This window comes from Indicator indicator, chromosome 15 (genome assembly GCF_027791375.1).
Source record: "Indicator indicator isolate 239-I01 chromosome 15, UM_Iind_1.1, whole genome shotgun sequence".
Taxonomy (NCBI): Eukaryota; Metazoa; Chordata; class Aves; order Piciformes; family Indicatoridae; genus Indicator; species Indicator indicator.
Genome location: NC_072024.1, coordinates 19,584,500 through 19,611,615, shown reverse-complemented (window position 1 = coordinate 19,611,615; position 27,116 = coordinate 19,584,500). Strand labels below are relative to the sequence as shown.

The 27,116-nt window shown below is 44.9% G+C and overlaps 1 protein-coding gene across 1 annotated transcript in view; it reads left to right on the top strand.

The window, feature by feature from the left end:
- Window positions 1-1,484: 1,484 nt before the first annotated feature.
- RBM6 (RNA binding motif protein 6) overlaps window positions 1,485-27,116 on the top strand; it is a 57,540-nt gene continuing 31,908 nt past the window's right edge. The window contains 5 exon segments of the mRNA XM_054387265.1: window positions 1,485-1,528; window positions 3,967-5,287; window positions 6,037-6,126; window positions 7,114-7,183; window positions 19,618-19,691. Coding sequence (XP_054243240.1) covers window positions 1,485-1,528; window positions 3,967-5,287; window positions 6,037-6,126; window positions 7,114-7,183; window positions 19,618-19,691 — 1,599 coding nt within the window.

The following is a 27,116-nucleotide window of genomic DNA, read 5'->3' as shown; positions in this document are numbered from 1 at the left end:
CCTTTGGAATTGAGAAGAAACAGGACCTTGGGTGCTGTTCTTGAACACAAGCAGCTCTAGCCAGGCTTGGCAGGGACTGTACTATCTGTGGTGTGTTTTCTTTCACCTAACCACTGCAGTTAGTTGAATCCTGCTTTTAGAATCAGAGAATTGCAGAATCATTTAGGTTGGAAAAGACCTCTAAGAGCAAGTCCAACCATTAACCCAGCACTGCCAGGTTACCACTGGACCATTTTCCTAAGCAAAACATCTCTGTGTCTTTTAAGTACCTCCATGGTTGATGACTCCTCCACTTTCCTGGGCAGCTTGATGACCATTTTTTGGGAAGAAATTTTTCATAATATCCACCCTAAACCTTCGCTGGTGCAACCTGTCCTACCACTTGTTACTTGGGGGAAGAGACTGACCCCCACCTGGCTCCAACCTCCTTTCAGGGAGTCGTAAGAGAATGAGAAGGTCTCCCCTGAGCCACCTCTTCTCCAGGCTAGCCAACCCCAGTTCCCTCAGGCACTCCTCAGAAGACTTGTATGCTAGACCCTTCAGCTCTTCAGATGTGCTTCAGCACCACCATGTTCATCCTGTAGTAAGTGGCCTAAAAAGTTGCTTTGTAGCAGCATGCCAGCCCCAGGTCCCCTAATGCTGGTCTGGTGGCACAGCAGCCAAGCTGAACTATTGTGCCAGTATTAGCCAGAGCAGGTTTGAGACCATCAGGGTGCTAGCTGCCTCATTTTTCTCTATGCTCTGCTGCAACCATTTTTTTCTCAGGGTCAGAAAAAAGACAGAAATACTTATCCTTTTGAATCTTGGCTTTGCCAGTCACCAGGAAATCCTCACCTTCCCTGCTGATGGGAGGAAGAGGATGAAATTTTAGATCCTGTTGAGGCAAGTGTTGTTTGCAGCCCTCAGCTTGATGAGGGCAGCATTGGAGAACAGTGCCTGGAATGATTTATTGGCAAAGCCTACTCTGTTATCTACATACTTTTGATGGCAGAGTAAGCATAGTAGACCAATAGTGGTGATCGTTTCCTTGAGCAGCAAAGAGCTTTTGGCAGAAATACTTTGGATTAAAGATTAATTGCAAACTGTTGTTCAGCGACAGTCCTTGATGTTTCTAGATGATGGTGTTGTCACGTTTCTAGCTGCACTTCAAATAGTGTCAGACAGCACAGTATGTTGGAGAGCTCTGTGTTAATCAAAGCACATACCAAATTGTTTGCCGACCCATATTGACAGTTTGATATCAGGAGTCAATTGGCGCCTGCGAAACGTGGAGAAATACCACAACAAATTCATTCGTGGCTCATTGTGGTCTTGCATCTTTGTGGATCCTGCTTGGAGGTTCCACACATCTCTTCTCCTAACCAGTGGTGGTTTTCTTTCTTTGCCTTGTGACTTACTGTCCTGTTATTTATTCAACAGGTTGTGCTGCCTCGTGTTCTTAGAGTGACTTGTCCTTTTCTGGCAATCTACTAAACACAATCAAAATGTGGGGAGACCATCGACAAGGCAACAGAATGGGGTCTTTCCGGTAAGCATGTGAACAGACTCTTTGTTTCAGCCACGTTCTTAAGTACAACAAGACACAGAACGTTCTGTTTGTCAGTATTTCTGCACATCCTCCCATAAGGAGACTGGTTAAAAGCTCCAAGCTCCTTTTGGAGCTGGGTGTGATTCCCAAAGAACAGGCAAATTAAGGAACAGTGGAACTTTCTACATTTTTATGAAGTTTAACTGCCTTTTTTTTTTTCTTTAGCAACAACTGTTCCTTCTCCACACCATCTTTTCTAGTGATAATTAGTTCAGCTCTTATAAGCTAAGGTGGTGATATGCCATATGGATTGTGGTAATGTTAAGAAGAGAAGCACCTAATCGTGTGATGTTGATTCTTTTCAGCTGTGGTGCTTGCTTTAAGCTCAGAAGTAGGCACTTCATTTCACACAGAATTTATGAAAACTTTGAGAGTTTAGTTCTCTCCATGAGGTTAAATGAGACCGTATATCCCCATGGAGTCCTCAGGACAAGAAAGTCATGGATCTGGTGGAGTGGGTCCAGAGGAGGCCACGACAATGATCGAGTGTTTGAAGCTCTCTGCTGTGAGGACAGGTTGAGACACTTGGGGCTGTTCATCCTGGAGAAGAGAAAGGCTCTAGGGAGGCTTTCTTGTGGCCTTTCAGGACTTAAAAGGGGCCAATAAGAAAGATGGGGACAATCTTTTTAACAGGGCATGTTGTGATGGGACAAAGGGTGATGGTTTTAAACTAAAAGAGGGAGAAGGAAGAATTATTTTACAACAAGAGGGGTGAAACACTGGCAGAGATTGTCCAGAGAGGTGGTGGATGCACCATCCTTGGAAACATTCAAGGCTAAGTTGGACAGGGCTCTGAGCAACCTGCTCCAGTTGAAGATGTCACTGCTCACTGCAGGGAAATTGGTCTAGATGACCTTTAAATGTCCCCTCCAACCCAAACCATTCTGTTCTATTTTCTTGACCATGCTCCTTCATAAGACATTTTTAGATGTCATGGGAACTGTTTTAAAGATTCCTATACAAGTGGACCTGCACAGCAGGATATTTTTCTTAGTTTATGTTCCTCTGGTTGTTACTAGGCTCTGTTTGCAAGAGGGCCCTGGCTATTAAGAAAACCACAACAAAACAACAAAAATGGAGGCACCAAGAACTGCTGTGCATAATTCTTTCATCCTTTGCTCATGTGTCTACCTCAGTTAGTTGAATATCGGTGTGATAAAGGCACTTCCTCATGTCATACCTTAGGTTTCTGCAGTAAGAATACTTAACAGAAGTGTCCAGTGGTGATGTGTTGAGAAAGCTGATGACATTTGCACTACAAAAGTTAGAATGTCTCTTAACAGTACAGAAAGGAATGTGATTGTGTTCTGCTGATTTTTCAAATGGGTTTTATTGGCATCTTTCTTTAGTGGGTGGGGAATTCTAGCTTTAAACAAAGTTTAAATTACTGTTCTGTAGGGTGGTGAAACAGGGGCCTGTAGCTGAAGAAATGTGTATTTGGTTTGATTAACTGTGCAGATGTTCCCTTGTGTTCTGCTGGTGAGTGATTCTGTGGAGAGACTCTGAGAAGAATGTGACTTGGTGTAGTTGCTAAGGAATTGCCCACTGATTTGGGCACCATTCAGTGTTACTTAAAAATGTGGTGTTACACTGTTTTGTTTCCTTTTTTGATGTATTTGAGCCTTACCATGATGAAACATCAGGTAGCTCTTCCTCAAAAAAACAAACCAACCACCAAAACAACTCACCAAGTTTTGGAAGACTGTCTTAAAAGGAAACCTCCTCCTGCATGGTTTTATGCAGGTATCAGGAGAGCTCTTGGCTGTGGTGTTGTAAACTTGATGCAAGACAGACAGTCCGGAGGCATGAGCACAGGATCATCCTGAGCAGTGATTGTTGGCATATTCCTGTGGGGCATCCTCAAAGCCTGAACTGACAGCTTTCAGCATTTTCCCAGTTTAGACTCCAGCACAAGGAAGCAAACCCTGAGTCTCTGAAGTATGTTAATAGAGTGTTTGGTAACCTCTGCTATTACGTGCCCCAGGATGACGTGTTAACTTAGCAGTTTGTCATGCTGCCCGGAGAGCTTAAGCTCAAGTAGTTCCTCACAGACGTGTGCTGGTGATGCTAATGAACAAACACACCAGCTGCTGAGCTGTGTGCAGTGCAGGACTATGTGGATTGCTGCCATCTTTAACCCATTAATATTGCAGGTATTCCCTGTTGAGTGCTTCTGGAAATTGTGCTGAAATGGGAGCACCCAAGTTTACTTTCTCACACCTGTCGTATGCTGCCTCATCTTAAACTGCCACACATCAATATCTTCTGCGGATCTTAGACTCTTACACAGCCCTAGAACAGTTTAGAGAAGAATGTGCTGCTGTGTAGATTTCAGACTCTTAAGCACGTTATGAATAATACTGTCTTTATTTCTACAGTGGGAGCCAAGAAGAAAGGTTTGCTCCCGGGTGGAACAGGGAATATCCTCCTTCCCTTGATAGTCTTGGTCAAGAAAGACACTCTGGCAACTTCTCTGGCAGAGAATCACTTCCTTTTGATATCCAGGCACTCACAGGCCTCCTCAATCCTCAGTTTGCCAACAGAGAGGAACCTTCTTTCAGCTTTGGAGCTAGAGATGGACCACGTAGTGACTTCAGAGGTGGGGAGGGGCATCATGATTTCAGGGGCAGAGATTTCCCACCATCTGAGTTTCAGGGCAGAGGAGAGTCTCAGATGGATTTCAGAGGCAGGGAGCCACCCTCTTCCGAGTATAGGGGCAGGGATATGTACTCTGGAGACTTTCAGGAGAGAGAGGGACCACCTATGGATTTCAGAGGTGGGGATGTTCCCTCAGTGGATTACAGGAACAGGGACACATTCCGTATGAACTACAGGGATAGGGAAGCACACAATATGGATTACAGGGGCAGAGATGAACCTCCGTCAGACTTCAGGGGAAGGGGTTCTTTTGATCTCGACTTCAGAGGTCGAGATGGATCTCATTCAGACTTTAGGGCAAGAGATGTGCCTGAGTTAGACTACAGAGGCAGAGACTATTCAGACTTCAGAAACAGAGATGTACCTGATCTGGACTTCAGGGGTGTGGGTACCTCTGATTTGGACTTCAGAAACAGAAATGCACCTTCGTCAGACTTCAGAAACAGGCACAGGTCCCGGTCTGACCAGGATTTTAGGAGCAGAGATGTGCCTCCTCCTATAGACTTTTCAGATAGGGAAATGCCTCCTGTGGATCAAAGCCTTGTAGATTTTAGGCGTAACCAACCTACTGCACCTTTAGCAGAAAGAGAGGGCTCTGGTTTAAGTACCAGCAAGAGAGAGGAGTCTGCACTTGGTCTAGATAGGACTCCCTTTGGTAGCCAAAAACATTCAGAAACATCAGCCAGAGAAGAGGAATCCCTTGGACTGGGCCTTGAAGACGACACTTCACACGATTTCCAAAATAGCCGTGGACCTCTTCCTACTCTTCAGGACCAAGAGGAGCAGCCTCAGACCTTTGCTAACAAGCAGCAACAGCAACAGCTTTCTGGGGGGGAGCAGCAAGGATCCAATTCTGATCTTGGGTTAAAGGGTGATGGTGACCTGGATTTCCTTGGAAGGCAAGATACTGACTACCGAAACATCGAGTATCGCGATGTGGATCACCGGCTGCCAGGGCATCAGATGTTTGACTATGAACATGGCAAGTCCTTTTCAGAAGGAAAACCCAGCAAAGATTCTAGGCCCTATAAGAGTCTTCAGGTAGGTGTTTTTTGTCAGTTGATGTTTTTGTTAAATGTGTGTGGGCCAGAGAATGGAAGGAGCTGGGAAGGAGTCTCCTATTCGTATCACATCAGTTCTATCCTGATTCACCATCCTTCTGAGACCATCCTCATGCTCCAGGTTGTTTTAATGGACACCCTTTCTGTCTCAGAAATACTTTCCTCTCAAGAGAAATACAATTTAGCAAGATTTGGTTCAGAAAGCTCCTAAACTCAAAATGACCAGACAAAGGGAGGGTGCTGGGGGGAAGGAAGTACATAGAAGAACTTATTTTGTTATTTTTGTTATATTGCGTATGAGCACCACAAGAGAAGCTACAGGCTTGGGTGGACCTGTTAGAACAGTACAGCTGTTCTCCTGCATGCTTTGTTTTCCTTCAGTGTCAACTGTGAAAGCTGAAGGTAATGGTAACTACTGAGTTAGTAACTCCTCTGGAATTTTCATCTCCCACTGCTGGAAAGCAGAGAGAGGTGACATAAATGGTTTATTTTCCTGGACCTGGATCTCATTGTCCAGCTTCGTGAACCTATGAGGCTAGCAACACTTTTGGAGCTCTAATCCTCCAGAGCTCTCTGAATCTTTCACAGTGCTGTGGGTAAAGATTTGAGACAGGCTGCTTATGAGCCTCTGCCTTTGAATGACACCTTTTTTGATTTTGTTACTGCTTGTGTATCTTGTGAGCTATCATCTCTCATTTGTCAAAACCATCTTGATTGTGTGAACTCAAGGACCAAGACTACCGGACCTGTCTCAAGTATGTGAAGCCAAGCAAGCTCATTCGGCTAGGAGGAGTGCCTGAGACTGCCACAAAGGATGATGTAAGTGGGAGGGTTTTCGTCAAAAAACTTCTGTCAGGGGGTTCTAAAAGTACCATTTGGAAGCCTGGTTAATGTAGTTAAGATGGTTTCTCATTTTCCCTGGGGAGAAGCCAGATGTAGAAGTCATTACAGTGTTACATTTACCTGAGTTTTGTGGTCTGGAGGGAGTCTGGAAGTTACAATTTATTTTTCTGCAGTCACCTGTGGTGTGTTGGTGGCCAAAAGCCTTGATCCAGACTCTTTTGAATATGCCTTACTTCCATCATTGCTTTATATGTACCAAGTACTGTTATTACTTTGTTGCTATATTTTGGGCTCTGAAGACATGTGGTGTCTGGGTGAACTTGCTCATTTATAATTACTTTAAATTGCTTAAATGAGATCTTAGAAGGATAGAAAAGACGTCAGCTGCTGCTGCTAATTTTAGTAAAAAACCCAAAAATGTAACCTAGGCTACAAGGTGAAAGAAGCTCCTTTTCCAAACCTTCCGCTTTGAATTGGGATGTTTATTTGATGGCAGTTCCAGACATGAGAATCCCTGCATGCAACAGTTTTTGCTAGGTTAGGCTGTGATGCTCAGAGCTCTGAGTCTTGATACTGGAGAATTCATGGCAGAAACTTTGTTCATCAGAGGATGATAATACTCAGAACAGTCAGCCCATGGCTCTTGAGTTTCTTAAAGGCAGTAAGACATCTTTGACATTAAATAAGTATCAGAGATGAACTGCCTGGCCGAAACCAGCATAAAGAACTTTTGTGCAGTAATATTGTGGTGTAAATTATGCTCACTCATTTAAACAAAGCTCTAAAATACTTCCTCAATAAGCAGTTCTTAGGTTCTGCTGAAACTTAACCAGGAAAACACATCGGTTTGTAACAGAGTTAACCTCAAAAGAAAAGTCTTGGGGACAGAAATGTAGGTTAGCAAGTGCTTTGCTTTCTGAGGTTTGATTTTGGAGATTCAGATGAATCTTGGTTTTCTTGCAGATTCTGAATGCTTTCCGGGGCCCTGATGGGACACCTGTGAAGGACTTGAGGCTGAAAGATTACAGTTCAGGTGAGAATGCTTTGCCAGTGCTTCTGGTTTCAAGTTTTCAAAAGGCTGTTTTTCACACTGATACTCAGGCAGTTTGGTTAAAGCCTTTCCTGCCATCATTCAGGTGGTTTCAAATGAAAACACCCACTGAACTTTGTAGTTTGTCTTCTTGTCTTCAAAACTGATGGCTGTGCTCGCTGCTACTTCAGAGATGAAGCATTTGTCCTGCTGCCTCTAGAGAGACACAGGAGCAGCAGGAAAAACAGTGAGGCTGTTCTAATAGCCATCAAGAATAAAGCCAATGCTGACATGGGTACAGCAGGTTAATTCCTTGGTAGATTTTTAAGTTATTATTAAATCCTGTTGGATCACTCTACATCTTGTTTCTGAGATGGTCTTGCTGTGGAGCATGTCCTGCACAAAGTTCCTCAGGAAGCCTCATACATTCTAATGTTTCTCGTTCAGTAACATGAAACTGTTACCCTTCTTAGACATGAAGACAGGTTTAAAAAAAAAAAAGTAAGTTTTATCAGCACATATTCAAATACTGGGTCTGGATGCTCTTCCTCCTTCAAAGAATAAAGTTTTGCTGTTACTTCTGATCAGTGTGTGTAGGATTCTGAAGAAAGAAAGATTTTACAAGGCTGCTTTTTGAGAAAGGTGTACTGGAGCAAAGATGTGCGATGGTAGGAAATGCAGGGTGAGTCCTGGGGATTGGTCTGGATAATACTGGTAGGAAATACCTGGAAACCAGTACTTTTTATTATTTTTTTTTTATTAAACCTGGGAAAGCAGAGGCTTCTACTTTCATCTGTGCATTTTCTTGTTACCAGTCTGGGTTGCACTTGAGTTGGCTGAAATTCTTGGTGTCGATACATTATATAAAGGCTTCCTATGTGTTTAGTAACAGGGGAGAGGAACTGGGGCAGTTGGGTATTTCTCAAGTATATTTTTGTTTCTGGAAGCTGTCAAAGGAGATTTCACAACCTTCCTGTGAACCTTTGAACTGAAGAACATCCCTGTGTCACGTAATCTGGTCTGGCCCAACAAGCAGAGCGTAAGGGGCACAGTCAGGCTTTCTTGCTTCCTTTCTTCTTTTCTAAGCATAGTACAGTGTGGCTGTTGTCACCCAGTGACTGAACCCAGTAGTTGTGACATGCTCACTTTCTGCCTGTGCTGATGTGGTTGGTCAGGTGTTTTCCTGAAACACATCACTTCTCAGTGATAAATCATCTTGAACAGAGAGTCTCTTCTTAATTATCTTCTTGTATATGTTATTAGGACTTATTACCTTCATTAGAGAACTGTTATGTCCTCCCATTCCCTGTTTCAAAGGCTACTCAGGATGAGACAAGTGTCTGAAGTTACCTGCAGAAGTCCTGGTATCTGCTGGTGGTCACATGAAATACGAGGGTTGCAGTTTTCTGTTGTCTCTCTGTTTCAGTCTGTCTCCTCAGCTGCAAAATTGTTGTTTTGGGTGTTTTTAAAAGGTTTTTCTGGCAATTGAGAGGAGGGAAGGAATGAAGTTAAAATTAGCTAGTAATTTATGGGCTATTTAAAGCTGTTGTTTAACCCTGTCCGGTCAACATCAGTAATTTAAGTAGTGTAGCAGGTTTCATGGATGATCCAAAGACTTTGTTTTGCATTATGTCCTGAGGCTGCAAATGCAGCTGCTGATTTAAGTAGCTTCTGGTCCTTCTTATGCAAGATGGATCTGTCTAGGACGATAAAAGCTTCCTGAATTGTGAAAACAACTTCTTGAAACCGGGTGACTAGAAGCTGTGGTAAATTTAATCCAGCTTTTCACATTAGGTCATCCTGTAGAGAAGTGTGTGAAGTTGGGTTTGTATTAACTTGTGAAAAGTGAAGCCTGTTTGAAACTAGAGGCCAGGTGTGGGATAAACAATGCTTTGAGGATGGGGTGCATGTGGAAGTACTCACAGGAGTTAATCCATAGGCTGGACTGCTGGTCTCTCAGATCCTGCTGGGCCCACTAGCTCAGTTGCTCTATCAGCTCAAGGGGACAGCAGCAGCCTGGGCCAGAAGAGTCATGCTAAGCCTGTCTGGGTGGGTTGTGTATTTTTGAGTGTTGTCCAGAAATGTTAAAAATAACATTAATCACGAGTCTACATGTTGAGTGTGTTTGAGAGAAGAATGCCTGCAGCTGCTGTGGAACAATAACCACTGTAACAAATAACAACGCAGTTAACTCAAAATAAGTGAGGTTCAGCTCGGTTTCACAAAAAGATAACATTTATCATAAAGCTTAGCTCAGCAGCTTCAGCATGATGATTCGACTTGTATGATCTTTCACAAGACTCCTTCTGTTTTGGGGGGAAAATATGTGGTTGATTTTCTTGGAGAAAGCAGCTCAACTTCTTTTTAAAGCACTTTCTTTTTCCATACTGCGTATGTGCTAACGGAAGCATATTTTCACTGAAGGTTGTGCTGAGCATGGAACACTGTTCTTAATATACCTGGTGTGATTTTGGTATGTGTTCAAGCTGTTTATTCTTTAGATTTTTTTTCATCTCAAGCCCACAGACTGAAATGAGAAGTGAAAAAGACAGTAAAAAGAGAGATCTTAAAACATGGCACAGTGATCCTATTTAAATCAAAAAGGCAGATATTTACAGACAGTGACAAAATATCACAGTCAGACTTCATAGTATTACCTTATACAACATTAAGTTGTAATTTCCATCAGTTAGATTTTTGAATTGATGCCTGTATGTTCAGACTGAAAGTATCAGATCCATTTGTGAGGGGAAGAGGACTTCTTCCAATGCAAGCTGTAAGCCTTGGCAGAAATAACTGTCCTAGGTGGTTGGCTTATCTTTCAGCTTGTCTTTTCAAGTGTGTTTGGAGGTGCCTGTGCACTTAATCATTACAATGGATAAACCCTGAGGTGACAGTGGAATCTTCTCAAAGACCATCAGCTAGCTGCTTTAGTCTGCAGTATCTCTGGTGCCTCTTGCTGCCTGTTGTGGATGTTGTGCTGCTTGGACAGACGCTAGCAGTGATGAGCTGTCAGCAGCTTTCTACGTAGGGGTTGCCAGTAACGGCTTGTGAGCCCGTCCTGTCCCGTCTAGAGGCACTTGTCTCTGCTTGCTGGGGACAAGGCTTTGCAGTGTGGGTCTCCCTCTGTGGAGCCATCAGCATAGTGTATAAGAGCACCAGGCTACTCCTGGCACTGTCTGTCATTCTCCTGTTACTATCCATGCGCTGGCATTGGTGGTGACTGCCAGTAACTTGAAACCAATACCTTTTGACCTTTGAGGAGTCTAACATGGACACACCTTGTCTTGTGCTTGATTTTGATCATGTCTTAAGCTTATTTCCTGCCTCATTCACATCAAGCTTTATTTCTACTTTCCTGACTAATGTCAGACATAAGCAAAGTCTGAGATAGCATCTCAAGTGTCTGGTGTGCACAGAACTCTTTGGCTGAACATGCACAAATGCTCTGGAGAAGAGAGCACATGGGGCTATCTTCATCTTAAAGGATTGCATATGATGACTACTTTGCCCTTAAAAGATGCTGGCGAGATATCTAAGTAGTAAGTGAAAACATGAAGTGTACTCTGAGCCTTCTGTTCAGATCATTCTTCTGGACACAGTCTGTGGTAGGACAAGATTGGAATATGTGTTTTTCAACCAGGATTCATGTTAGGGTTGGTACCAGCAGTTGAGAAATGCTATTCAGGGAAAGAGCCTGAGAAATTGCTGGCAGCCCATGAAGCTTTTCTAGCTTACTCTACAAGCCTGTCTGGGGAACTGTTTTTGCTGAGCTGAGAGAACATGGTGGAGAATGGACACACTGACCAAGATGGAGAGCAGCATGTGCGGAGAGGAGCTCTGTGAAGTGGACCTGGAGGGACAAGGTGAGCTGGATTACAGGCTGAAGGAGCAGTGAGGTCTACCCCAGTCCCTTTAGGTACCCTCTGCATTAGTGCAGAAATTGGGAGATTTGGATTTGTTAACCCTTTTCTGACCCTTCTGAGGTTTCACTTTTGAGCCTTGGGTGGGGATGTGGGAACACAGTGCTGCACCCCTGAGGAGCAAAGCACCCATGGAAGTGGCTAACTGGAGCAGAGGGGAATTTTCTGAAAAGCAGTGGTGCTTGGAGCCAGAGAGATGTCCACATGAATATGAGGGGCTTATGCTAAAGGACAGACATCCTCCTGTGGTGGAGATACCTGCAGGAAACGGTGTGTAACTGAAAATGTGACTGACGCAGCAGCTATGCAATGCCAGCTGCCTGCTCCATTTTGGAAAGCAAGTACTGCTGGCAGCAAATGTACTTTATTGCTTGCTTAGCTGCCTTCTTGCACTGGCTTTTATTTGTTGTTCATTTCTGCACACCTGACCTTACCTGGTGCTTGGAACCGCCCCCCTCATCCCACCTTCTGTTAAACTTAAACTGCCTTGCCTAAGTCCTAGAAGGAACTGGATTATCTTGCTCGTTCTTACTAAGCTCTGCTGCATTGGTGCTCTGTTAAATATTAATAAGCCCTTTAGATAAACCTTTAAAAGGTGCCTTCTTTTTTTTTTTTTTTTTTCCCTCCAAGTGCAGTCTTGTACATCAGAGCAATGAGTCATTGGTTTCAGGAATATTTGATGAAGCCCCTGAAATTTAAAATTGTGCTCTTTAGTGTTGCATATTGCTAAAATAATCTAAGGGCCAGAAGTTTAAAATTCATAATGGAAGAATTGGTAGGTATTTTTGAGTGGTTCACCTCTCTGTATCAGAGCTAAATTCCCCTTTTTTCCGTGGCTGGAGTGCATCCTAAGGCAGTGAGATTTTCTCTCCCTTGCAGCAGAGCTCTTGTGGTAGCAGGCATGGCTGTGCCCTTTTCTGGCCCATTTGTAGCTCTTTCACTGTGGCTGAGTGTGTGGGCTTTGGGCTTTTGAGGGTCAGAATTGCTGGTGAAATACCTGCACACCACAGGTGCTTGGGTAGGGCTGGAGAGCTGAGCTGCTTCTCTGCATGGGGAGGGGATATTTCTGGAAGTGTGCAGCAGGACTGTGCTAAACTGGGACCTTCTGTTTTCTTTCAGGAGTGATGCAGTGCCCTTGGGGAAAACGCTTTGCAGGGTGGATTTGTGACCACCTAGTGACTTCTGCATGACGAGGGCTTGGCACCAGTTGTGTGGCATTTGGTTAGGAGTAGATCTGACAAGGGCTTAGGTTCTTTGGTTTGGTGCAAAGAACATGCTGTGGGTTGGTGTCAGACGTCTCTAACACACACTGTGGCACAGAGGTGCATCTTGCCTGTTGTGCTGATGGTACGTAAAACAGCTTGACTCATCATCAAGGCTGGTGCTAGTGCACCACAGGAAGACTTAATCTCCTGTTGCTGTGTTTAGTGCTTTGCACAGTGAGGGTGGTCTGGCTCATGTGGCACACTCTACTGTGTCAGCCATGAATAAGGGCACATGAGTCTCAGGCTTTTGCTGACAGCTGGAGGGATCATCCATGACCTCACAAGATGCTGTAGCATGCACACAGAGCTTCCTTCTGAGGCATGACCAGATCACCTGCTCATCATCTGAGTTCATCAGTCTAGAAGGGCTCACCTTTTTCAAGCTGGGGAAATATCTTCAGTGCTGATCTATGTGAAGTAATTGATTCTTGTTTGTAGCCAGAATAGCCTGGCGAGGACTGAAAAAGCACTTAGCTGGAATTAGTTCACGGTCATCAATGCCAGTCCTTGCCAGTTTTCCCAGCTGTGTGGGCAGTAGGCTTTTGGCTAATCTTGCTTGATTTCAGGGCATCAGTGGAAGGAAGTGTCTTGGAAGCAAAAGGCATTCTTGCCTGTCTTTTCTCATCTGTGATGTGGTGGCTTAGGAAATAAAAAGTACAAATCTGTTACCACAACACAAGTCAGTGTTTGTGATGGCAGTCAGCCTTGGTTCAGGGTTATAAGGCTATTTAGTAGGAAGGGCAGCACACACTGATCCATAAAACATGCTCACAGCCTGTTTGATGTGCAGCACCTTTTTTCTGAAAGCATTTTTACAAACCTGCTCACCCTTTCTGCATCTCCAGCACAAAACTCCCAAGGCTTTTTGCAGCCTGCTGACATGATTGCATTAATTGCTTTCCTGAGTCATTTGTGCTGGATGACAGATCATATATCCTGGAGAGCAGGTTCATGTTAGCACCACTTTAAAAGCAAGGTCCTGTCAGCGACACCTTCCCAGGTGTGCAGCTTCTAGTTCTCTCCTGGGAGTTTTTCACCAGCCTTCCTTGGATTCCAGGTCTCTGTGCAAATGTAATACCTTTAATAAAGCTGCAGTGAATAAAATCTGGGTGTGGTGGATTTTTCCCTTCTCTCCTCAATGCTGGTGTACAAGCTACACCTCTGGGACAAGAAGGTTTGACAGCCATTTGGAGTTCTGACTGTTGTAGTTCCTACTGTTTTGTGGGGCTGCCTGTGTCTGCCTTTGAGGGTGTCTCTGGCAGAGGTCCTTCCTGCGTCTTGTCCTCCTGGGTGGAGCGAGGAGGACGGACCTTCCAAAATAGAGCTGCATTTTATATCCTGTGCTTTCAGTGCTGTTCTCTCGTGCAGTGCTGTTGTGAGTGTGTAAGAGTGTACTTTTTTATGCAGAGCGCCAGCGTGAAGGCATTTTCCAGCAGCCAGGTGTGGCTTGTCAATGCTCAGCCTTTGAAAGGAACTGGGGATATGGCTTGTTGCAGATTGTCCTGTTTAGTATTCAACAGCAAGCTTTTCTGGTACAGCTCTTCAGCTTTAGGAGCTCTGAAGACCAATTTATCTGTGCAGTAAAGAGATCTGACAAATTTATGGATGCTCAGAATCCTCCAGCTGGTACTGAGAGAACTCTTAGTTTTGGCTTCTGAGCTTGTGTTAGCATGGATAGATTGCTGTCGTTCCCTGCCGTGCTGTGGGGTGCCCTCCAAGTTTTCAGGCTGTGTGGACAGCTTTTATTTTTTCTGCTTACCATGGAAGGCACTATACTGTTGCCCATCCTCCCTGTGATGGCAGGACTTGCTGCATAACACAGATACAGCTACTACTATGCACGTTCAAGAGCTCCTGGCGTCTTGGAAGCATCAAGTGATTTATGCCTGCTAAGAATAGCACACAATAACAGTTTAGTGATAGAGCCCTGTGTTTTCCAGTATTTTCTTGTGCTGAGGTATTCACTCTTCAGTATGGATGACCTACATCTGCATCTTTATCTTTCCTTGGGGGACACAGGAAAACTTGTGCATGGGGTTATGGGCCTGTTGCCAAAATCTCCCCCGGATGAGGTAGCTCTTCCTCTTGACTGCGCAATAGCAGATTCTCTGAGGACAGCGTGCAAAATCCTGTCTCCACTACCCAAAGCTGTGCAAAGGTCAGTTCCTGAAACTTGCAGATTCCTTCATGGCATGTGGAAGTCCTTCTTGGTCACTCCATACTTTGTGCTGTAGTTACCAGTGAACCAATAGAGCCTTCTTCTCTAACGTGGATGAGACTCTGCAGCGGATTTCCTCACCTGCACTCTGCCGTGCTCTCTGGAGAGAGCATGCAGCAAGATTGTCCTTCCTTCAGCAAGCTGGCCACGGCTCTGCTTTAATGTGCTGAGTTTCCTAGAAGTGCCACAAGCTGCAAATGCTCTTCTCTGATAGTTCTGTCTCATCTACTAGAAAACACACAAGTGAAGTGTTGGGATGGTTGAGAAGCTTTCTGCCTGTGGAAACTCCCGCACTGCCATCTTCAGCCCTTAGGCTGCTGGCCCCATCCAACTGATGCAGGGACCTCCACCACGTTTACAGCTGGCCCAGCTGTCCAGTTTAGCATAATGTCTTTTGGCAACCTGTTACACAGAGTCACTTTAGCAGGAGGCCATGTTCTTACCTTCCAGGGCAGAGGAGAGAGATGTGTTCATATTGCTGCACAGCAAATGGAGTTTGTGGCAGTTGTTTTTGAGGAGGCAGGTGATGGTTCACTGTGGACTTGAAGACATGTAGACGTGGCACCTAGGGACATGGTTTAATGGTGGGCTTAGCAGTGTTAGTTTAGCAGTTGGGTTCAATCTTAAAGGTCTTTTCCAACCTAAATAATTCTGCAATTCTTTGATAAGGTTACCTAATGCCTTAAGCTTGTAGGGGTGGGCAGTAAGGTGACCTACTGCCTGCTCATTCCTGCAGTCCAGGAGCTGGATCACCTCTTGAGTTAGATGCTTTTGTCACGTTGCCATCATCCTTTCTTTCCAAAAGTATCTTTGGTTTGGCATAGACAAGGCTACTGTAGTTACATGATCATTTCATTTGGCCTTTTAAAATTCCAGAGCTTACAGCCCCTCAGAGCACACCACTATGGTTTTCCTTTATTCGGGTCTCTGACATAACAAAACATCGTGAAGTAGCAGATTAAATGTGTCAGTTGTTCAGCAGAAGCTATGTGCACGTGGAAACAAGCCTTATTTTAAAAGCTCAAGACTTTGATCATTTTATCTGAAGCTGAAGAACAGTAATTTTAAGTCAGGCTTTCAGGATTTTCAGCCAAACCATGCTATGCTCACAGGGACCTGCTCTTTGTTTTCAAATTTCACTTCACTGAAACACATCTGTTCCAGATTCCAGTAAAATCTTCTTGTTCAAATGTTTCCTGAAGCTCTAAATGTGTTCTTAGTCCTGAATAATAAGCAATTGTTTCCATTTTCAGTGCAGAAAGCAACTGAGCATGCTGTGGGAACATCTGTAAAGGATTATGTGCATGCAAGTGTTGCAAGACTGTTCCTGCTGGAAAATTCACTTTGCCCCTTCCCTGGAGGTTTTCAAAGCTGGGTTGGACAAGGCCTTGAGCAACCTGGTCTAGTGGAAGGTGTCCCTGCCCATGGCAGTGGGATTGGAGCTTTAAGGTCTTTAAGGTCTCTTCCAACCCGAACCATTCTATGTATCTATGATTCACTTGGACAGTACAACTCTGCTGCAGCAGGTTCAGGAGTTGCCTGGGGGAAAATAATGATTTTTTTTTTTTTTCTTTTTGACAGTGTGTTGGCTACGTATAATATACTTCTCTGAAAACTTGAAACACTTTTTGCTCTATTCTATTTTTTTAGCTGGATTGTGAAACTATAGCATCATACTAATCAGTAAATGAAAGATCAAATTAAGAAGATACTAGGATTTATATTTTCCTGTGAAACCTTGCATATGAATCTGGGCCACCTTATGTAAAAAACCCCACCAAACTACACTGTAGTCTTCAGCAGTGATTTTGCTTTGCTGCTTCAATAACTTTGGTTTTACTGTTACAACCTGAAGAGTACCAGTGGCTCACAGGGGAGGATAACTTACCTTGGACTGCCTGTTCTACCAGTTCTTGCTGTTACGTGCCTGGCCTTACTCTACTCTCAGAATCCCCTGCACTGCTTCTGGTAACAGCGGTTGAGGGCTGCATTCTGACAGGCAAACTGTGTGGAGGCTTGGTAAATAAAAATATGCCAATTCAGCAGCCTCTGCACAAAGAGATGAACCAGCCCTGCAGGAGGAGTCAGGGGAAAGGCACAACACTTGGTGGCAGGAGCCTCTGTAGCTGCTTCCCCTTAAGAACCAGCCTCAGGGTCACTCGGTGTTGTTTCAAGTGTTGTGCTCTGGGTAATGTGATTGATCCAGATCATGCAAGCACTGCATTTGGAAGGCACTCTGCAGCAGCAGTGTTGGTCCTCAGGCCTCCGTTTCAGTGGCCTTTCCATTATGGTCTAAAATGCAAGGGTGGCCTAGAGGAGCTGGGGGTGGAACAGGGTTGCAGCGCCATCCAAGGCTGGTGTTACTCTGTAGTTCTCACATACTGAGCCTGCTTCTATCTATGCAAAGGGCTGGATCTGGGGGTGGGGGAAAATGTCAGGCCCCCGCAGATCTTCATCAGGGGTTTGGAGTGGAGGAGAAGCTCCAGGATGCTCTCCTCTTACATCACTACTTCACTGCTGCCTGTGCAAGGACAGCCCACAGAGGATTGCAGAACGCTGTGTCCCTCTGCAACTTGACCACGAGAGCTGAACAAGTGGCCTGAAGTTGCTTTTTGGCAGGATATGGGGCCACAGTTTCTGCTTTTGGTTCTCATTGCACATGTTACTGCAGCTATGCTTGTTAGGGAGGGGTTGATTTTGATGGAGAAGGGCAGAAGTAACAAAGTGTACAAGGAGAAATCTTCTCCTGAAGTCTGTGGGGGTTGGAATGAATGTGTTGAATGTTTACATCTCCATGTAATGCTTGGAAACGTCCTCCAGTGTACATTCCCCTGAGTGTCTCAGCTTCTGTACCTACGTATAACATTTGGGGTTTCACTCTCAGTTGTGTCATGCTGGATTCAGTCCACACCTGAACCATTCACTCACTTCACCAGGGGCAGAATGTAAACTGCCTCTCATCGTAGAGCAAACAGAGTGAAAACTTCTACATTCTTGCTTTCAATCTATCAGGAGCCCCCTGACTTCCCATGCACGTGGAAATAAGATAGCACTCTGATCCTGGCTTGCTGATTACAGCAGCTTTCAAAAATCCTCTCTGTGAAGGCAAATCAGGAGCCTTACAGGCTGAACAAATATTGTTCGTGCAGCCCCTTTCTAAACAGGAGGGAAGGAAGCGACCCTGGGGTTCTGGGTTTGAATAAGACTTTCAAATGCACCGTGCAAGCCTGCACGCTGTGCTGTGAAGTGGCAGAGGTGTCTGCCCAGAATGCAAAACAGACTCCCAGCAAGGGGCAGCACTGCTCCTGGAGAGCAGCTCTCTGCTGAGGAGAGAACTGCTTCGTTCTCACAGTGATTGAGTGTGGCTGAAGCTGCAGAGGACGGGGAACAGCTACAGCAGTAGCTGGGGAAAATTCAGCTGTCGATGCTGCCAGCTGAAACTACCTCTAGTTCCAGGTGCCCACTTCATGTGAGAATATCAGGTGGCTTTAGCTGCATTCCAGCACAGATGGCTGGCCTGTGCCTTTCAGTAAGCTGAAAAGCACCCAGATTGATGAATTTCCCTCTGGTCTAATTGTATTGACTAAAATAACATGGGCAAGGGGAATAAATTCCTACGTGAAGTGGAGGAGGAGCTAGGTTCAAACTGGAGTCTCATTATAAAGGCAAATGTGCAGAGTCAGGATCGTGGTGTTAGAACAGTGTGCAAAGAGCTCCCAGAGTGAAAAAAAAATTGGTAGGATTTGATGATGAAACAGTTTTGTATGACCTTGTCTCTGATGTGGTTAAGTGCAAAGTTGGTAAAAAAAATCAGCAAAGGGAAAATTGGAGAGCACAGGAAATGTTCTTTGTTGTAATCTCAGGGGAGATGAGGGCTGTTTTCCAGCCTTGCTTGAAAGAAGCATGTGTGAAGTTATCTTCCCATGAAAGGTGAAGGGCTGAAGCAGTAGGAACCAGGTACATACCTGGTTTGAAGATACCAATGTAAGATGTGCATCTTTAGGAGAGGTACAGTCCACACACAGGCTGGCTTTCCTCTCACTGCCCTCACTCACCAGGCAACAGAGCAGCAGGAGGAGGGAACCAAGCCTTTGCTCTTGCTGTTTGCCCACATATAAGCATCTCAGCCCATGATCATGTGGAAGGGACTGGAGTGAGGGGGCCTTGGCATGTCAAGGGTGAGGTTATGACTTTAGGTTGTTCCACAGTGCTCCAGTTCTTGGTTTCAACATCAAGAATGGCTCTTGGGATGGTCTTAGCTTCTGCACTTTGGTGTGGGAGATAACATTTCAGACAGGTAACTGGAAGACACAGCTGAATCAGTGGGTCCTTTCTGCTTCTGACTGAGATAACAACTTTCCAAGGAGTGGCAAGAGTAAAGGCTCTCTTGTTTCTTGCATCTGGACATAAGCTCCCACTCTCTGTTGTTATATGTGCAATCACATCTAGAGCAAAATGAGAAAGTTGGAGTTCTCATTTGTGCCCTGCTGCAGTTTTTCATAATTCAAGGGACTGGACTTCAAAAGTAAGCAGGCATTGAAGGTAAAATAGCAAAGGCAAAGGACTCCTGTCAGTTCTTTCTGATACGTTGCCCAGTTAAAGTGCTGGCTATTTATGTGAAATACATTTGCAGCAAGGTACTTGGAAATGACTTATCAACACTTGCTTTGGAGAGCACTGCCTCTAAGATAGCACAAAATGTGAAACTAACAATGGAAAATCACTATGCTTAAAAAAAAAAGCCAAAACCAACACAACAAAGCAATTATTTCTTGCCCTGAGGAAGGGTGTGCCTGCCACTGGGTTGTGTAAGGGGAAGTGGGAACACTGCACTATTAACATTCATGATAAACTGCACAGTTAATCATCATCCAGCTAGTCCCTGACTTCTCTCCTTTTTCATTCTGCAGTAGAGGGGTGGTGGTTAGAGGGTGTGTCATTGGAGGGAAAGGGAAATTGAATATTGAATGTGGCTTTCTTTATGACAAGGCACTAACATGACTCCCGTCTGTATTTAAATGCTGTCCCCAGGTTACGACTATGGCTATGTCTGCGTGGAGTTTTCACTCTTGGAAGAGGCCATCGGATGCATGGAAGCCAACCAGGTTGCTTTACACTTCGGTCAATGCTGCTGGAAGATTTTTTTTTTTTTAATATTTTTTTGGTGGGGTGGTGGAAAGCCAATGAGGTTTTTTTTGGTTTTGAACCATTCAAAGGCAGATCTGTTCTTGTCTGATATACAACACTGCGGTTTAAATGTCGTTTCCAGAAGCTTGTCAAAGGCTTAGAAATGTCAGTATGAAAGAGCTGCTGGACCCCAAGTGGTGTGCCCTCCTCCTACTGTATGTCAGCACACTGGCAGAGTCAGAGCCTGGTGGCTGACAGTCTCCTAACGCAGGTTTTGGCCCTGCTGCTTTTGTACTCACACTGAAATGCAGTGGGGAGGAGCTCTGCTGGCACCGCACTTCCCGGCACACACTTGGCTGTGGCTGGAGGGGAGGCCTCTGCTGTGCAGCTCTGAGTCAGCTCTGACATGCACGCTCTGCTTTTCCATTTGCCTTGTGTGGGGGAGAGCCTTCACTGTGTGTCTCCCCTGTATCTATCCTGTCCTTTGGCAAGGTGGAGCTGCAAACGTGAGGCCTACCCTATGTGCAGTTGCACCTGGTAAATCTGAACATTTCCAGCCCTTCAAAGTGCAAAATGGCTCAAGTGCCCAGTGAGTACCCAAGGGAAACCTTTACTCTGGGCTGGTGTTTGAGGCTAGAGCTGTTGTCCACCATACATGAGGAAGATGCATAAAATTTCTTAGATAAGACGGATTGCCAGGTCACATCACCCTCCCTGTGGCTTAGCACTGCAGGTGATGGATCACTCATGAAAAACCACTAAAATGATTGATTTCCCCCTTCCTTCACTACCTCTCTTAAGTCTCCTTTCTGCTGCCTTCTTCCTCCTGATTTGCCTGAGTAAGAATCCATACCAATTATTTGAAGCCTTTTTACCTGAATCCCAAGTCTCACTGTCATGGGAGGAGAGCCATGAGTCAGATTCAGAGCTGTGCATCTGCAAAAATGTACTTACAGTTAATGAGTCTTCACAGCTGGGGTTTCAAAGGTCCCACTAAGCGCTCACATTTGCCTCTATTTTCAGTTACAGAGGTATTGTAACTTACAAAAATGTTCTACAGAAATGATTCTGTTGCTGGGAAAGAGCCTGGCACATTCCCACCAGGGTGGTGGCAGTGAGCACAGAGAGAGAGAAGGCTCCAGAATTAATTACTTTTGCCATCAGTGACAACTTCTATTTCCCCTTCAGTCTTGCTACAGTTGTCAATTTATTTTGTTGTCACTGCGGAGCCTGTAATTATGTATGGCATGCCTTTCAACCAAATGCCTCTGCATATTGTCTCCACAATTCTGCTCATATGAAATGATGTCTCCCTATGTGGGAGCAATTCCCAAATACCTGGGAATTTGGGAATTCCTCTTTTTCCTGTTGTTGAGGCTTGCTCTGCCCTTTCTCCCATCTGGAGCATCTTTATGTACTTGGACAGGTGTTTGACTTGATCAGACTTGGCCCATTGCTACAGCAAAAAGTCTCTAAGCACCAGTCCTTTAACTGCACTGAGTGCCCAGAGCTGCCTAGGAGATCAGATGCAATGAGGAGATTGTGGCTGGTGTACAACTGCAGCTGATACTAACTTCCCCAGCAACAGTTACACCACCAGCCTGGATAATTTTTTATTGTGTTTTCCTTCCAGTGCTCAGTCAGGGTGCTGCCAGTGGGGCTAATGGTTCCAGCTGTGCACCCTACCTGGGCCATGTTAAAGCCAGGTAGAGGAGGAAGTCTTCCACTTTCCCTTCCTGCTGTACGTGGTTGTACGTGTCTGCAAAGGAAGCCTGGAAGATTGAGTATTGGAGGGGGCCATCTCCAAAGCCTGCATGTGCCAATCTTCACTGTGTTTTAATAGAACTACAGTAGTTTGTAATTAGTGAAGCAATAAATCTGCTTTTTGGGGTGACCCAAGCTATATGAATTTGTTCAGGTGGGTTGCAACCTCTCAATTGCCCCACATAGGTTAATTTCCCTAATTTGGTCTTGTTTGAAGATGGGGAAAAAGAGAAAACAACAAACCAAACCCTTCTCATTATTTAAATTAATTTTAAAAAAAGAAAGTAGTGATATCTATATCTGATCTGCTGCAAGGGAGGGAGCTGACTTTTATGTTCTCAGTGAAAGCCAAATAGAGATATTCAGAAAGGGAGTTATGCAATTCACTTGTTCTTTGACAATCAATACCCCACCGTAATGTCTTCTAGGCTGGAGCACTAAGATCATTCTGCTTAGATTGAGAATCTGCATTTTTACAAGCTGCAATTCCCCAAATCTGTGTTAGCTAAGACATGGATTCTTTGGTAGTTCAGTTATTTTCAGAAGGTTATCAGCTATCCCTGTCAATGTCCCTGTCAATTTATGCTTGTGAGAGCATAAATAGCAAAACAGTGTCAGCCCACAGTGATATCCTAGTCCCTCACTAGTCAGCCTGCCTCTTTATCAGTCATCTGTAGGCTGGGAATAAATAGCTCTTGTAGAGACAGCATTTTAGATGCTGTTTAATGCCCCTTTAACTGCCCCTGCCTAGAGAACAATTTGCTACATCCCTGTATGGTATAATTCCCAGACTCTGCAAATTCTCAGAATTTGTTTGATTCAGCCCAGAGCAGCACCTGCTTAAGATCATTCCCAAATTTGTGAACTACAGATTTACCAGGTCCAACTCCCTTCATTCAGTAAGACTAACATGTATGTGTGATCTCTGAGATCTGAGGGGGCTTTTTCTGTTCAGTCCATTGTGGTAAGGGAACATCCATCTTCTGTGTCGCCCTCATTTTGTAGGAGAGTTTCCTTCTGCTTGTGTTAATTGCCACAGCTAAATAACAAAACTGCTTCCTCTTATTAATTGCTTTGCCTCGCCTGTGTTTCGCCGGCAACTCAGCACAGCTCAAGGGTCCCATCTAACATATGTGGAACATGATGCATGGCCCTTGTGGCTAGTTCAGAGGTTGGGCTGAGCTGGGCACCAGCTGCTTGCTCTCCTGCTGTCTTTGGGAGGCTCTTTGCCTCCAGATGGGTTGAGGAGCTGTTTTGCAGAACCTGGGTGCAGCCCTGGTTGCACCCTGCTGGCTGGTGATGCTCCTGTTGGTCTTTCGTTACAAGTTGGCTGTTGTTTGATGAGAGGAGATCTCTTTTCTGTCTGTGGTGAGATGCTTTTCTGTTGGGGAGACAGGTTTTTGAATGGAAAATGGGGTTTCTGTCTACTAAGTCACATGGTTTCTCCTACATAATCTTTCCCTCTTTTATGCTCATTTTGGGAAGGTTGGAGTGTGGTGTGGCATTTGTCTTACTGCGTTTTCTTTGCCTTCAGCCTTGATGTGGCCCCTAGTGTTATAGTGTTCTGTCTGGAGGGCACCAGACTGGCTTCTTGGAGGCAAATTTGGGAATACAGCCCATGCCTCTTGTTCTCTGAGAGGGGTGTTGGGATCTCTTTGCACTCCTCCTTCATCTGTAGAAGAAACACAGGTAATAAGCTTGTCATTGGATGTGAGGAAATGAAGTACCCTTTGTGTGCTGACACCTGTCATCGAGGTACGTGAAGGAGATGTGGAGAGAGCTTGCCTCTGCTGCCTAGATGTTGCACTGTTTTCACTGAGGTACAGCTGGTTGTTACACATAAGGAAGCAGAAGGGGTTTTTAAGCTTAGGAGCAAATAATGAGTCTTGTCTGACTGTATACTATTGTCTGCAAATCCTCGAAGGCCCCAAGCTTAGCAGCACTGGCAGCATGAATATTTCCTGCCTTTTGTAGCTAGTAACTAACATCTTCATAGTCTTTTCCTTCTGATTCTTCAAAAAGTGGACAAAAATGGGAGAGCTATAGCATGAACTTTTAAAAGTACATTATGGTGGAGGTCTCCAGGCATGTGCTGGAGCAGTTATTCCAAGACTTGCTTTTGAGCCTTCCTGCAGTAAGGCCAGCACAATTTGGAGGGTGGTTTCCCCTCAGTACTGTGTGGTCCTGGTTCAGCTTGCTGAAGTGATCCCTCCCTTCCTGGCTTGTTTCTTCCTGGAGAGGGTAAGAAGGATTCTTACTGCGTTTTGTGGGTGCTCACTTTACTTGAGCACATCCCACCACCGTGCAACTGGAAGCATCAGGTGTGTGTTTCTCCTGCCCTGAGCCTGTCCCCTTTTATCCATTCACAGCCCTGCTTTTCTGCATTTAGTGTGAACAGAGCTTCTCATACAGATCAGACTTCACAAGGTTTTTGCTGTAGCTGTTGGTGTTAAAATCCACAAGATGTTATGACAAGTAAGCAAAGCTGAGGACTTTCTGTCCTGAAAAGATCTGCAGTAACCAGTCACAACTCAGTGGCTTCCCAGTTAAATACAGAAGGAGCTTGTGGTTGTCCTGAAGATAGTGACCCGTAGCTTTGGGGTAATCAGTGAAGCCCCTGGTGCAAAGGGTGTGTTGCAGTTTTGAAGAGGTGTGTGTCTGAGCATCACAAATAGTTGTTTTCCTTTTGGTAGGGTATGCTGAGTTGTGGAGTCTGGCCTTGTTTTCCTTCACTCTGCAGAATGTCCCCTTTAATAGGAGATGACACCTGCCTCAAGTGTGTTTTCATGGGCTGTCTGGTACCCATCATTCACTTGCTTGGCAACCTCACTTCATCTCTTCAGCTTTAACCTGCAGCTGACTGTGGTGGTGGCCATGCAGTGTGTCCACAAGTGCACTGAAATCCATTTGTATGTTAGGCTTAGAGTGCTGGAAGTAGCCTTGCTTTTGGTATGTCCTCCTTGGATTATCAGCTGATGTTATCTTCTGCTTCTCTTGTTGTATACTAGGTGTGTGAATTTTGCTCAGATTATATCATTAGCACACATCTTTTTTCCCCCTGTTAATTAACTCTGGTGCGCTTTATGTGTGGGTTTCTAGGATTACCTTTTGGAGTCTTCCACTCTGAGTGAGTGAATGGAGAGAAGAGAGTCTTGTATGCCTAGGTGGTGTTTGTTCTGTAAACATCCCAGTGGTTTGGGGAACATGCACGTTGTGGAGTCATTTTAATGATCCAAGTGACCTATGGAAAGTTCCCTCCATGGGCTGCCAGGCAATCAGATGAGTGTATTCCCAGGCAGCAGAGCTGATTTGGTGGGTTTTTTATGTGTCTGATTCAGTATGTGACTTTGTCATGAGCTCACCCTGGTCTTACATCACTGAGGCTTGACATGCTGAGTCAATCACTTGTTCATTCCCTCTGGTGTCCCACTAATGGCTGCATCATACCACAATGGAATTGGAGTTGTGAGCCTCTGAGACCAGGACGGAAGCCTGCAGTGGGAGGCTCCCGGTGCTGGGCAGGCTCTTGCTGTGAATAAGCAGTGGGATCTGCTGCACGGACCTGTGACCAGGCTGCTGTGTGGGTGTGCATGTGTGTATCCTGCAGTGATGTGCTGAGAAATGTTCTGTCTGCTTCTCTGCTCAGAAGGACTGACTGAATCGGTATGTGCTACAGAGGCCTTCCTGGTGCAGAGAAGGGTGTCTTTTGTTGTAAAGTGTAACTGTCAAAAAAATTCTGGTACTGAAAATACTTCTCTGGACCTTCTGTCATCTCAGCATCTTCTGTCATCTTAACTGTTCAAGCCATATGAATCCTCTGAGTCTCCCTTTTTTTGGCACAGGAGGTTAAAAGGGATCTTCTGTCGAAGACTTCACATGCTCTTCCTTCAGCCATTGGTAGCTGCCCATCAACATGGTTTTTCTAGCCCATCCCAGATAAACCTACAACCTTCTGTCCTGCCTTGCCTCAGGAAGCAAACCATGCTAACCAACATATTTTAGTATGTGTGCTTTTAACTCTAAGAGCTGTGAAGCTGCATCTTCTTGTTCTGCTTCACAGTTCTACTTCTGTGATCCCAGCTTGCCATGTCCCTTTTCCTCTGCTTTTAATCCAAATCCTGTTCTTTCTCCCTCCCTCCATTTTTCCTTCAGCCCCACTTTCCTTGTGTGATGAGGATTTTATGTGTTTGTTGCTCTGTGAGGGGATTGTCTCAGAGGACAGCAGATATGAGAGCAGGTCTTCCTTAGTGTCTGTGGTTGTGCTGGTGACACATAGCCCTGCAGGGTCGTGTCAGGGCTCAGATATTGCTGTATGTTGCAGAACTATCTTTTCTATGTGCTGAAGTTCACTTGGGCTGCTGTTTTGTTGTTTTACATAAAGCATCCCTCCCTGCCCTTTTCTAAAACGAAACTGCTCTCCCCCTGGCTCCTGGGCTTTTATGTTCTGGTTATGGATTTGTTGGGATTTTTTGCCAGTTGACATTAACCAAGCTGTGTGATGATGTGTCGGAAATACCCATTCTTTCCCTGTAGATCTCAAATGCCTTGTTAATTAAGTTTTGTACTGTTGGGATAGATGTTCTGTTTAAAATGCCACAAGCTTGAGCTGGCAGACGTTAAGGACTAATTGTGAGTTCTTCAGCTATGTTTGAATAAGTTGATCCGTGGGTGATTGCCAAAGTAAACGTCCAGTCCTCTCTGGCTGATCCATCACATGATGTGACACACCAGTGCTTGTAGTGTGCTCACTCCACTTTGGTACCACATGCAGCTGTTGCAGCATCCAGAGGTGCTGGGGGTGGACATTCCCTACACTGGTGCCTCAAAGTGAGAAACCCCTGTTGGGCAGCTGGACCTTTGGTTGTGCCCAGTATGGCTGTTGTGAAAATGAGGGAAACTTGGAAACTTTTTCTCATGAGTAAGTGCAGCATGTACCACAGATAGTCAACTCTCTGCTGCTTCCATTGCAGCAAAGTTATGTCGTAGAGCCCTTGTTGGCAGAGCAACACCCTAGAAATAGCTTCCTTTCAGTCATTGTCAACATGTGAAGCATTTTCTTGAGTGACATCTGGCACACTCATCCTTTGAATTCATTTGTAGGTGAGATTTTTGCCTTCAGCTAGAAGGGGTTTGAAGTAGTCCTTGGATGCAGGATACAGATGTTACCCTGCCTGTGTAGCTATCAGGCCCTCTTCTAATGTGTTAATGGAACAATTGTGTGACAGTGAGGAAATCTTAGTCACAGGTGTGATGCGTAGGTGTGATTTCACCTTAAAACAAAGAGCAAGGTTTTACTGCTGGCTGCTCTAACAGATTTTATGGTTTTGTTGTGTTTACCTTCATGATTGGTTGACTTTCTCTGAAGATCTATAGAAACTCTTAACTATATTCTTGTGTAACCATTTGGAAGGTGTTTATCATTGTAGCATCAAAGCCTTTCAAAGGGGTACAGCAAATTGGCTGTAGGACAGGCAGCATCTTGCCACAATTGGTAGGTTGTGTACGTGGCCAGATAGTAATTTTGGATTAAGATGCAAATTCCCATGATCAAGCTCCTGTATGAAAGTTAGCAGGACTCATGCCACTGATTTGCTTTGATGCTTTTGAAGTCCTCCTTCAGGTAAACTGGTGAGTAACAG